Consider the following 13675-nt stretch of genomic DNA (forward strand, 5'->3'; position numbering starts at 1 on the left):
AAAAAAGTTAGAAGGGAGACCAATTACAATAGCAACACTTCCTTTAAAAAATAAAATCACTTTCTTTTGAGATGCACCACAGTGGTGAGACTTGTTTTTCTTTTCAGTGACCCCATGATGGCTCACAGCTTCACTCCCCAGGATTCTGACCTGTACCAGTCCGTGGGCAGCGTTACCTCCCGACAGCGTGGAGAAGAGCCCATGTCACCCCTAGGCGATGAGAGAGCTGACGGAGACTCTTGACTCCTCAACACCAGACATGGTTGGACAACTTTCCTTGTTCTATGAGAAAAGTTCATGAGGAAGCTGTGAATAGAATCAGTGCAGAGAAAGAAAACTTTTTTATTTTCATTGTCCAAACATCAGTCAATATATTTTGAGCATACTGCACGTGAACATTTCAAGGTGCGGGCATTCAGTTCCTTCAGGGTCACATTCCTCTTCCCAGTGGTCTCTCCAGAAAGCCCAGATATTTCACAGAGCTTTTCTTCACTAACTGAATCTGTTCTGTCAATTTTGTTGCCCAAGATAAGGATTGGCACATTGGATATTGTTTCATCAGTCATTAAAACATTAAGCTCAACTTTGGATTCCAGGAGGCAAGAATGATCTGCACAGTCCAACAGAAAGACAATCCCATTAATTGCTGGGAGTTAATTTTTCCAAACCCGGTGTCCTTGCTCATCCCCACCAAAATCAAAAGTTGTAAAAGTCATTCCAGCAATTGTCAGCTCTTCTGATGGCGGATGTAGTGTTGGAACATGTTGGCTCAATCTGTCATCTTTGATCATGTGAAGAAGAATGGTTTTGTCCTCATTGTCCAAACCCAAGAATACAGGCTTTCCAGATTTCTTATAGAGTTCTAGGAACCGGAACACACTGCTGAAGCCATTGTAGATCCAAAGCCATTGTAGAGTCAAAGATGAAAGACATTATTAATGCTTGCTATGGCCCAAGGGGCTCCTCCAGTGGCGGCAGGTGGCTTGGACCCTCGCTCAGAGCACACAGACCAGCAGCAATGGTACCTGGTGGTCCAAGTACTCACCTGATGTTAAACGTGAGTTTTAGTTAAAGGTTAAGTCAAGGTGTGACTCCGGGAAGCCGCAGACAGTGCTGGAGGACAAAAGTGACAGACCATTGGCGATGTTCACTTTGCTGACGGGAAAGTTGCTTTCAGAGAGGCTTTCTCCCCTGCTAACTCCTGGGCCTCACCACTTCTCCTTTAGCATGTTCAGAGCATAGGGATAAATGTTATGAACTGACTCTTCCAAAGCACTAGAGCATCAGCCATTTCTCCTACCTGAAGGACAGGTTCACCCAGTCTTGCCATATCAAATCTGTTCATGGACCAGACCAATGTGGGATGCTTCAGGAACTTGACTTGCAGCTGGGGAACGTAGGCTTATGTATATACCCTGTCACCCAGTGTTTCTGTGACTTGGACCTTGTTGTACCTCCTAAGCTTACATTTCCAAAGTGGTAACTGGAATTCATAAAGCCAGCTTGAGCACCTTTATGAGCTTGAGCAAAGATGAGCTGAAGGGGACAGCATTGTGGCACAGCAGGTTATGCTTATAGGAGTCAGTGTGAGTGCTGGCTGCCCCACTCCCAATCCAGCTCCATGCTGATGGCCTGGGAAGACAGCAGAAGATGGTCCAAGTGTCTGGGCCCCTGCATCCATATGGGAGATCTGGAAGAATCTCCTGGCTGGCTCCTGGCTTTGGCCTGGCACAGCTCTAGCTGTTAAGTCATCTGGGGAGTGAAACACCAGAAGGAATCAATCTCTCTCTCTCTCTCTCTCTCTCTCTCAAATCTTAAAAAAAAAAGGTGAGCTGAGATCATGAGAAAGCTCTGCAGATGGAAAACAATAAATATTTATTGAGCGCTGACTACCTGCTGAGCTGTGTTTTTTATACATTATGCACAATACCACATATATGAAATGCTACACTGTTATTTTGTAAAATTCAGGTTTAAGCACTGACAAACCAATATCAAATTAGGAAATATGGTTTAGAATGACATCACATAAAGTGTTCCCTGGTTGAATTGCTTTCTCTCTTTTCTCTTATACACATTCAAATCCTCCTCAATGAAGATTTGATGCATTCTCTAACAGGTCATGAGCTCCAGATGGTGTAGGTATTCTGCTTTCTGTTACTCCACTTGCAAGCACATGATATATTTACTAAAGCAATATCTGGAGCAGCCTACATATCTCAGGGCTTCATCATCCTTGGAGATTCCCTAAAACTAATTAGGCACTTGGCTTAGCACTGTCCTACTCCACTCCCACCAGAGATGCCACCCCATTTCCCGTGCTCACAATGATCTTCTTTATCAGGATGGCTCCTTTATCTGCCCACTGCTGGAACATTCCAAATCCCTGTCCCTCACCTCTGCCTCTAGTGCCCAGTGACACTTTCCCTAGAAATGCACTCTCAGGGACCAGTGCCACCCCCCATGCTCATGTGCAGGATGGATACAGCCCCTGAGAGTGGTGACACCACCTTCTCCAAGTTTTTCTCATGCTCAAGCCCTCCAGACTATCATCTGCCCATGCATGCTCTGTTGCCCTGCAGAGCCCCCGGGTTGCTCATTACATTGGTTTGCTGAATGATTCCCTCAACTCTAATTTCTAGTGTGTGTCTGAGGCCATAATGACAACCTACATTTGTATCAAGCTTTCTAATTGATAAAGCCTTTGTATTTGATATGATTCACACAACAATCTTGTGGTGAGTGGCAAACGTTGTGTTGACCTTCCATTTTATGCATGATAAAACAGAGGTTACAGGCTGTGTTTAATTCAGTGGTTTCAACCAGAGGTGATTTGATCACCAGGGGGGACATTTAACAATGTCTGGAGACACCTTTGATTGTCACAAGGCGGAGAGGGGAAATGCTCCTGACATCTAATAAATAGAAGCCAGGATTGCTACTTAACAACCTACAAGGAGTCGGCCCTGTGGCTAAGCTGCTACCTGAGGATGCTGGTATCCTATATGAGCTTCAGTTAAAGTCCTGGCTACTCTGCCCCCAATCCAGCTTCTTGCTAATGTAACTGGGAAAAAGAACAGAAGATAACTGTAGTGTTTGTACCCCTTCCACACACGTGGGACAATTGGATGAAGTTTCCCACTTCAACGTTGTCCAGCCATGGTCACTGCAACCATTAGGATAGTGAATCAGTGGCTGAAAGACCTCTTCTCTTCTCTTCTCTCCTCTCCTCTCCTCTCCACTCCTCTCCTCTCCTCTCATCTCCTCTCCTCTCTTCTCCTCTCCCCTCCCTGTAACTCAGCCTTTCAAATAAATAAATAAAACAATAAATCTTTGTTTAAAAAAAGCTTTTATTTAATGAATGCAAATTTCAGAGGTACAAATTTAGGAATATAGTAGTTCTTTCTCCCATACCCACCCTCCCACCTCCGCTCTCGTCCCACATCCTACTCCCTCTTCCATCCCATTCTTCATTGAGATTCATTTTTAATTTAACTTTATATACAGAAGACCAACCAACTAAAAATTTCAACAGTTTGCATCCCCTCCCCAACACACAATGTATAAAGTACTTCTTGAGAGCAAGTTTTGCAGTTAATTCACATAATACAACTCATTAAGGACCAAGGTCCTACATGGGGAGCAAGTGCATAGTGACTTCTGTTATTAATTTAACAGTTAACACTCTTATTTATGATGTCAGTAATCACCCAAGCCTCTTGCCATGAGCTGCCAAAGCTATGGAAGCCTTTTGTGACCACAAACTTCATCAGTATTTGGAAGAGGCCATAAGCAAAGTGGAAGTTTATCTTTTTTAAAAAATTCTACAATATACAGGAAAGCCTGCAACAACACGTATCTGACCCAAACCATCAATAGTGCTAAGGCTGAGGACACCTGGTTGAAGGTCCTTTGTCTGCCTCGCAGAATCAGGATTCTGATTCAGACACTTCAATTCCAGAGGCTCTATTCTCATCAAGACCATCTGTCATTGTTCTGAGGTCCTGCTGTGATCGTTTAGTATCTAGGGAAATATAATCTCCTCACCAAGAGAAACAAATAGATGAATCTAAGTCCCCTTTGTGTCTTGTACTAGCTGTGAGTTTCAAGGTTGTAACCAATTATCTCTAAATTTCGTTCTGCCAAACCACAAAAGACTTGTCCTTAAACTGTGGGACAACTGATTGTCTGTCACAGTGAAGCACATAGTAGAGTATCTACATAGGCACACCTTATTTACCATTGCTAATCTCCTTCCTTTTCTTTCCTCAACATTGGCTCTCTTCCTTTCTTCTGTTGCCTACAGTATAAGCATTGTTTAACCTCAGTGGTGCTTCAGGGTAACCAAATGGCTGAGGGGTGTCCAATTCAAAAAACCTTAGGAAATCGAAAGGTTGTGCAAAAGGTGGCAACACTTAGGATGGGAAGGACAATCTGGCTCACTCTGGCCATTCAAGACCTCCCACAGCTGAGTGGGGAAGCTGGCAAATACCCTTTCTGGAGGGAGAACATGGATGATTCAGCAGGAACTTGCCATGAATTACTTATAGCATCTATCTAAAGACCCTGCACTCTGGCCCCATAGAGTTACAGAAAAATCCCGACCAGACACCAGAATGAAAAAGAAAAAATAATGTGTACAGCAGGAACCATCCAATAATTCCCCACCAATAGTTCAGGCTAAACATTTACTCATCTGGGACTAGCAACTTCATGCAGGGAGTAGGATGAACCATGTCCTCCGCTTTCACAACTCCTTGTCCATGGACCTTAATACTTCTGTGGATTCAGTTCTCTCTAGGGCAGTTCCATGGGTCTACACTCTTCCTTTCTAACCTACAATAAGATAGATGCCAATCCAGAGTGTATAAAAGTATCTCTGAGGGATGAGATGATTCAAGGGTTATTCTGGGGGTTACCAATTCAGATCAGGCTAATGTGGAATACTCAGAATATTTCAACAATGGATTGTGTGTTTGAGGAAGTTTCCAGATATGAGTAGATCCATGTCCCCCAAAGTGTCATCAGAGTGGCTACGGGTTTGTCAAGTTTTCAGGTCTCAGGACTAATAATAATTGTTGGTGAGGATGTAGCAAAATTGGAACCTTCATACACTGCTGGTGGAAATGTAAAATGGTGCTGTAATTTTAGAAAACACGCTGTAAATTCCTCAAAAGATTACACAGAGTTACTATATGGTTCAGCAATTGCAGTCCTTGATATTTATCCAAGACAAATGAAAGTATATATGTCCAACAAAACCTTGGACATGAATGTTCATAATAGCTAAAAAGTGAAAACCTTGCAAATGCCCATCAACTTTTTAATGGTTCAACAAAATGTGGTATATCCACATGGTAGAATATTATTCGGCAATAAAAAGAAATGATATATGGATATATGCTACAACATGGATGAACCTTGAAAACATTATACTAAGTAAAAGCAATAAATCATGAAAGGTAACATATTGAATGATTCTATTTATTTGAAATGTCCAGAATAGATAAACTTGCAGTGACAGGAAGAAGTGTGTAGTTTTTAACTAGGGCTAATGGTTTAACTGTAAATGTATATTAATTGAAAATGGGTACAGAGTTCTTGTTGGGTGATAAAAATGTTCTAAAATTAATTGTAGTGATGTTGTACAACTCTGTGAATAAACTGAAAGTCATAGTCTTTATCTTGAATGGTTAATTCAATCTCCATGAAGCCAAAGAAGGGGGAGGAGTATGGAGAGGAGGAGGAAGGAGAAGGAAACGGGAAAGAAGTAGAAGGAAGAGGAGGAAAAAGAGAAGGAAAAAGAGAAAGAAGAAGAGAGGAGGGGGAGGGAGAAGATGGAGTTCATGGTTTCAAATGCTCAGTGGCTGAGTCTTGCCAACACATCTGTGAGCTACTTGGAGATGATCTGGCCCAATGGTTGTAAGTGTAAACTCTGGAGTCAAAACGAATGAGTTGGGGCAGATACGCTTCATTACCATAACGTTACTCCTTATGAAATAAGCTCTGCAATTTAAGCAGCAGGTTCTGAAGTTTCCTCTGAACTGCTCCTCACTTCAGCATGCATTAGGTCACCTGGAGAGCTTAGCACGCACGTTTCCATGCTGTATTCTTAGAGTGTCTGATTCAGTGGGGCTGCGTGGGACCAGAGAGTTTGCATTTCTCACAAGCTTCCATGTGATGCTGATGCTGCTGGTCCTAGAATCACCCTCTGAAAACCACTGCTCTAACTAGGTCTAACCACTAGGTCCCCATGGCCTGTAGAGTATTCTTTGAGAGCAGAAATCCATAGAGCAAATTCATTTCTTGTGAGCTCATATAGATAACTTCATAAATATGTTATTTGGCCATTATTGCTGAATGTCAATTTATAATTGCTAACTGCAGTTTTGATAAAATGATGGAAAAATTGCAGAATAGCTGTCCAAATACCTGGGGTAATATCATTCCACCTCTAGTAATGTGGGCCAAAACATTCCCTGACCAGTTTCCTCACAAATAAATCCAAATAATTTGTCGCCAATACACATTATGAGTAAGATAACACGATAATCTAGTTAAAAACATATGGTAGGTCGTAAATACATTGAACTTATGGCCCTAATGCCTGTTTATGGAAACCATTCTGTGAGCCTCCCACAACTCTCCCAAAGGCCCCAACAGTTCCTGGAACCCCTGAAACCTTGCATGAATTAGGTAATTTGAGCTCCAAGAAACAGGAGTTTACACTCAAAGTGTCCTAAAGCATAAAGGTATTTTTGCAGATAACAGGGAGTCCAACCATGGCAACTCTAGCTGTACAAAAGAGAAGTATGCAGAGTGAGGACCAGGCAGACTCTGGAAATTGTTGGAAAATAAATACATAATAAATATGAATGTTTACAAGGATTTGCAATGTCTTCTTTAAGATGTAAGATTGTGTATAAGTCACACCAAGAATGCAGAATTCAAGCATCAGGATGATAAACTGGAAAACAAACCCTCCAAAGTAGTGGTTGTCAGTTCTGACTGCATATGAAAATTATACGGGAAGGTTTTAAAGGACACTATTGTCTGGGCCCTTCTCGGAAATTTCTGATCTGATTGGTCTAGGGATTGCTCAATATTGGACATTTCCTAAACCTTCCCAGGTAATATTTAAGTGCTAACCAGACTGATAATGATTGCTCCAGCATATTCTAAATCACAGTGGTCACTAAATGAAGAGAACTCCAGCTGCCAGCACTGAGCAGTTACTTAGGGAAAGAAGTCGTGGGGAAAGAGAGTGCTAAATACAAGACGCAAGCTTAATTAGCTCTTCAGATTTTCGCTTCTTCAACCTCACAAATGAATCCAAATAATTTGTCACCAATACACATTATGAGTAAGATAACACGATAATCTAGTTAAAAACCGGGGTCATCAGAGCAACTGCACACACGCCCACAAATACACACAGTTGCTTTCTGCCCATGTGTGGCTTTCTTCAAGACTATCTTGATGTTTAATCTGTCCTGAGAGCCTGTCTGGTAATGTGCTGCAGGCTGGGCAGAGTCTGGATTCACAGTGTGATTTTCCCCTGGCTCCACATGCCTGTAGGCAGCTCCTTCCTAAACACTGGTATTAATGAGAGTCAGCTGGAAAGCATTTCTTTGTAATATAGATACCTGGACACCCCTGTGAAGTTATGACTTAGTAGATCTACTGTAGGGCTCAGGAGTCTGTATTTTATTTTATTATTTAATTTATTTAGTTATTTGAGAGGTAGAGTTACAGACAGTGAGAGGGAGAGACAGAGAGAAAGGTCTTCCATCCACTGGTTCACTCCCCCAAATGGATGCAATGGCCAGAGCTGTGCCTATCCAAAGCCAGGAGCCAGGAGCTTCTTCCAGGTCTCCCACAAGGGTGCAGAGGCCCATGGACTTGGGCCATCCTCTACTGCTTCTCCAGACCATAGCAGACAGCTGGATGGGAAGAGGAGCAGCTGGGACTCGAACTGGTGACCATATTGGATGCCGGCGCCACAGGCAGAGGATTAACCTACGTGCCACAGCGCCGGCCCCCAGGAGTCTGTATTTTAAAAAATTTCTTGGGGGGACTTCTAATCTAATTGGTCAACAATCACGATTTTAAGAGACTTTCTTCAGGTTGACCATGAGGACAAATGGGAAATATCATGCCTAAGACACACCCAAAGGATTCTTTTTTATTTTCTTTCCTTTTTTACTTTTAATTTTTTGTGATAACGTATTTTCAGTTTGCTTTATAAGTACATCAAAGGCTCCATGCTCCTCTAAACAAAGAAATCTACAATTAAAAAGTAGAGACACAACTGTTAACCAGGGGTATAGGCAAAGGTTATAGATAGCAATCAAATAATAAGATGTCAGTCTATCTGGACACATTGGTTTTTGTACTCTCTATATTAGTTGCAGTTAATCAGAAAAAATATATAGTGTTTGTCTTTTTTGGATCTGGCTTATTTTACTAAGCATAATGGTCTCCAATTGCATTGATTTTGATGCCAAAGACGAAATTTCATTCTTTTATGGCCTAGTAGTATTCCATTATGGGGCTTCAAAAGTTCATAGAAAATGCATGTTTTAAAAAACTATGACTGGATTTCCGAAAGCGCTTGCACCAAAGTAGACTTATGATTTTTCCATGAACTTTATTCATAATTACTTTTACATAATTACTTATACATGATTAATTTGCAAAAATTGGAAATCCCAAATGTTCTCCAACTGATAGATATTCCATACTACGGACTGCTTCTCAGCAGTGAAAGGGAACAAACTACTGACACACACAGCAACACAGATGAATCCCAGAAGCATTATGCTAAGTGAAAGACTCAAAGGCTACATATGGAAGAATTCCATTCATTTAACAGAAAGTAGACCTGTGGTTACCAGTGGTAGTGAGGATTTGACTACAAGGGGGTATTAGGAGATATTTTTAGATTGATGCAATTGTTTTGACCTGATTATGATGCTGGTTACATGACTACACACTAGATGTCTTGAAACATCCATTTTGTTAATGTACTTTGTGCTTTAATGAAAAGAAAACTCGATATGAAAGGAAAAAAAAACAAGCATAAAATGTGGGTTATGCAGATTAACCTCTTTACATATTGAGAACAGAGCATGGTTTCTAGATGTGGCTGAGTCCAATATCCGCATCTTGGGAAGAGGCTTACATTTAGATAATGCTTCACTAATCTGCCCGTACATACATATGCACCACAGGAATTCTCAAGAGTAGCTCATACTCAAGGATTCAAAGATGTTGGAAAAAGAAACCAGGCATTCAGCCATGTAGAAATCTAAATGACTCTCATCTCTCCATCCGATTATTTTGGTGTTTTGAGGTCACTGTCTGGGATTTACGAAATTCTGGAAGTGCAGGGCAGAGCGGTGTGAGGTGCTGAGAGACGAGTGACAAACGTGCTCCTCACCAGGCTTTTTCAGGTCAATGATTCTAGTGGGTGTGAAGCAGCTGGCTTTTATGAACTATCTGCAAAGTTGTTCTTTCTCCAGGGAGTTTCTCTAATGTACATGTTCCTTGCATAGTCCTAAAATTCCACCTTAAAACAAGTCGAATGTACTTATGGCCAATTTCTCAGCGTGGAAAACTTCTGCTTCAGCGATGACACACTGCAGTTGGATCCTTTCCCCCAACATCTGGAAGCCACATGTCAGTGGCAGCTGTATAAAAGTCAGCCCAGCAAACTTAGGGTGACATTTTTTTGCCAGGAGCCCAGGCAGCATGGACTTCTCTCTCCTGTGGGCACTTTTGCCATTGGTCACCATGGCCTGGGGCCAGTATGGTGACTACTATGGATACCCATACCAGCAGTACCATGACTACAGCGATGATGGGTGGGTGAATCTGAATCGGCAGGGCTTCAGCTACCAGTGTCCTCATGGCCAGGTGGTGGTGGCCGTCAGGAGCATCTTCAACAAGAAGGAAGGCTCTGACAGACAATGGAACTACGCCTGCATGCCCACACCCCAGAGCCTCGGGGAGCCCACCGAGTGCTGGTGGGAGGAGATCAACAGGGCTGGCATGGAATGGTAAGGGGCTGCTGCCACACTTGGGCTGGGGACATTGCTGCACTGCCTTACCCTGAGGGCTGCTGGACTCTTGGGGATCGAAACGACCTAAAGCCTATGCAAACCACACCCCCAGCTTGCCATTGCATGCTCTGGGTGGGGCAGAGCTACTGCGGAGTGGACAAATATCACAGGACAAATGCCCAGGCAGAGAGGGCGTCCGAGGCAGATGGACTCTTTTGGGGTTCCGTTCCTTTCAGAAGCAGCAATACTCTCAGCATGGCCCAGGGGATGGTGTGGGTCTGGTTAAGTGTAGAAATGGAAAATATTGAAGAAATTACAGCAATTTCACATTGCTGTGACAATCGAATGACATTTTTATTCTGTAGCAATTTATTTCTGTTGTTTCACACAACTATTGGTACACTATAGTGTGGGGAAAGCAAACAATTGGGCCCTCAGAATAGATAGTGTGAGAGATATTGATTTAGAGCCAGTGACTGGGGAAGAGAAGAAAAAGAAATTGAAGCAAAGGGAAGTGTAATTGAACAGTTCTCTGCTGGCTTGATGAAACGTGCCCTCTTGATTATGAGACCCGAGGTCCTTCTCTCTGCTGGAATTTAAAGTGGCCTGCGTTGCTGGAAACCAGTTTCCTAAAAGTGTTTAGAGAGAGGTGCTGCCTTTGCATGACTGCACTCTGCCTGACTTGCGTGACTGCAAGTCAGTGGCATGGACTTGCGCTTCTTCCAGGAGGGCCCAGCTCCAGTCCTGGCTCAGGAGCCACTGACAGCTAGGCGGGTTGATTCACAGCAGCCTCAGTGGAGCTGGATTGCAGCGGCGCTGGGTGAGAGGGTAAAGGCTGACCCTTGAGGGAGGGAAGCATGCGCAGTGAGGAGGAAGCCCAGCTGGTGGACTATATATGCAGAAAACACTAGGGCCCTGAGAAGGGTTCCAGCAGGCCCTTGGTGGAGCAGCACTTGGTGGAGTGGGGCTCTGGAGTTGTCAGGCTTAAGCCTAGGGTCACACAGCCAGAAGACAAAACAATTGCAGGAAGTTCAAGGAGAAAAGATCCTGATAGGTGAAGGAGCCAGGCCAGAGAGGAGGTCTCTAAGCAATGATATAGCTGCCATTGATCAAGTGCTTACCCTGAGCAGCCACTAAGCTAAGTACTTTACCTGGATTATCTCATCTCATGCTCAAAACCTATCTATACGTTATTTTATAAAACCTATAAGCAGAGAGACTGTGGTAGAGATCAACATTTCCTTCACTGGAAAACAGGGATTTGGTTGCAGATCCAGTCTCTGCTCCTAAGACTGGGTGTTAAGCAACTGGGATGGGCTTATGAGAGCTGGCTGCCATAACCCAACCTGGGCCCCAGCGCAACAGCTGATTCTGTGATGGGAGAACCAGGCCACAGCCCCCATGTGTGCCAGAGCTCTTGGTCCTGGGAGAGGGTGGGAGTTTCAAGAGCACGGCAGAAACCTAGCCCTAAAGGGACGGAGACAAGCGTGACTTCCTGACTGGGGAGGGACTCTGCCAGTTTGTAGGTTGGGTAGGGAGAGGGGTCCCACAGGCAGCCGGGAGTGGGAGAACTGAGGCAGTAGGCTACTTGGACAGCTTTTGCTGGGCCATCTTCATCTACCCTTACTGCCTGTGGCAAGCCAAGTTAGTGATCTCAAACTCTGTCTGACAAATGGCTGGTGCACAGACCAGATTTCCTAGAGGAGAGTGTCCAGACTCCCCACAGCCAGCCCATTGTCTCGCATGCAGGATGGAAACAACCAAGTTACAACTCTCCCTCTGGTTCTCCTGTCTCAGAGGAACCTTCGTGTGGTCACAGGACCTTCTAACACCCCTCAGAAGAGCCACAGTGAAATACACTCTGCAGTGATTCCTCCAATCCCAGAGGAAGAGCTCTGGCCTCTGAATCGGGAAGTCTGGGTTTGCTGCTGGTGCTAATGACATGCGGGTGACCTTGCCCCAGACACCGAGCTCTCTAAGCTCCCACCTGGAGGGTCACACAGCGTGATCGCTGCAGGCTTCACAGAACTGCAGTTCACCCCTGAAATTGTGCTTGGCTTTCTCAAGCATGTTGGCGTCCCTTGTTCACATCCAATGATGTTTAGCTTTACACTGGACAACCCGTGGTTGAGTTATCATATATTCCCAAACTACTTGAAGAAAACGCCAAACAGGAAGGTGAAATTGCATGATGTTTTTGGCCGATGGGGAGCCAAGTGAGAGGCTGACGGATGACAGTCTGTTCCACCTCCCTGCCTCTGCATCTTTGGTGGACAGGGTTGAGGGACCTTTCTCTTCCTCCCTCCACTCTCTGTTTCTCCTTTTCTCTCACTGATCAGAGGGTTGGGCACTCACAAACAAGCTAAACAAGTTCTTTACGCTAGGACTCAGCTGCCTGGGGACTGATACCAATTACCAGGAACGTGTTTTTTAGATAATTATGACTTTGAGTTCAGACTCCCGTCTCGCAGAAAAATCTGGAAGGAAAGAAATTTCTCACAGGCTGGGGAGCAATTACATCTTCCTATTGGATTCAGGCTCTTAATCTGTTCAGGGGGAAGAGTTGGTCACACTGCTGTGCAATCTGGCTGCCTTGTGTAACAAAATTAGCTTCAAGTTTGTTTAAAGAGAGGGGAGGGACTCTGAACAGAGACTTGATCGCAGACATAGGATCAGCCAAAGAGGTCTGCTCGGGGGGCACTGTCTTTAGAAGGAGGTGCCATCCTGGCTGAGTGGCTCGTGATGCTGGGGTTTATCCTGGTTTCTCTACTGAGAACCATATTTCAGGTCCCACTCTGAAGTATGGACATGGCCTCTGTCACTAACTAGAGCCAGGAGATTTCACCTGGGTCCCCTGGTATCTTGCCATCTCAGAGTGTGCTCGGGGGTGTTCTCTAACTTGGGTTGGAAAAGGTGGCTGTGCACCAGGTCCTCTGCGGGACAAGAGAAAGCTGAGATGTTCTAGTGAGGCTAAGCTATGTGTCATGTGATGGAAGGTGCCCCAGGCTTGCAATCAGGAACCCTGGATTCAGAGCTCCTGCTTGTGTTGTCTCTTAGCTCTGTGTCTGTGGCATTCAGTTCTTCATTCTGGAAGAAAAAGAAAGGAAAAAGAATGGGTGTTGCTCATCTTATCAACTGCTAAAGGGTAATTACTGTGACGCTTATAGGAGAAACTAGGAGAGATTTTTAAAGCAAATAGCAGTCTAGAACAGGAACATGGCACATCACACCCTATCAACAGGCAGGCAAGAAAGATTTACTGCATCTGGGACTTGGGCAACCAGTTTTACCTGCAGTCCACATTCAGAGAAAGAGTGTTCTCCATGCCATCACTTCTTTTTCCTCTTGTGTGTCAAAGAACACTTCCCCCCTGAAGTGACAGTTAATATCAGAGATGAATTCCTGAGCTCATGATGGAGAAGAGGAGAAAGGAGATATTTCCCACAGAGCCATGTCAGCATCAAGGTACATGTTGGGCAGGAGCTCAGTTTTCCTTAATCTGACCATAATTAGGTCCAACATTCTATCCAGCACTGAACAGTCATCCTGGTTCTGAGTGTTTAGTACTCATAGACCCCACCAACGCTTCTCACATTAATCCCTCAACCCAC

At 44.1% G+C, this 13675-nt stretch overlaps 1 protein-coding gene, 1 long non-coding RNA gene and 1 pseudogene across 4 annotated transcripts in view; 1 reads left to right on the top strand and 2 right to left on the bottom strand.

Annotated features, from left to right (window-relative positions):
* Positions 1–362: 362 nt before the first annotated feature.
* LOC100349002 (small COPII coat GTPase SAR1A pseudogene) lies at positions 363–926 on the bottom strand (annotated as a pseudogene).
* Positions 927–9511: 8585 nt separating this feature from the next.
* DPT (dermatopontin) overlaps positions 9512–13675 on the top strand; it is a 32973-nt gene continuing 28809 nt past the window's right edge. Inside the window, exon 1 of the mRNA XM_002715598.5 lies at positions 9512–10061. Within this exon, the coding sequence (XP_002715644.1) occupies positions 9754–10061 (308 nt within the window). The 5' untranslated portion in view covers positions 9512–9753. The remainder of the gene's footprint in view (positions 10062–13675) is intronic.
* LOC127493552 (uncharacterized) overlaps positions 9721–13675 on the bottom strand; it is a 39720-nt gene continuing 35765 nt past the window's right edge. For 2 of the 3 annotated variants that reach the window (XR_011390319.1, XR_011390318.1), the window contains one exon: positions 9721–13151. This is a non-coding gene — a long non-coding RNA (uncharacterized lncRNA). Of the gene's footprint in view, positions 13152–13354; positions 13435–13675 lie in introns of all 3 variants that reach the window. The other variant, XR_011390320.1, reaches the window with a different exon arrangement.

The sequence above is a fragment of the Oryctolagus cuniculus genome, chromosome 7, assembly GCF_964237555.1.
Source record: "Oryctolagus cuniculus chromosome 7, mOryCun1.1, whole genome shotgun sequence".
Lineage (NCBI taxonomy): Eukaryota > Metazoa > Chordata > Mammalia > Lagomorpha > Leporidae > Oryctolagus > Oryctolagus cuniculus.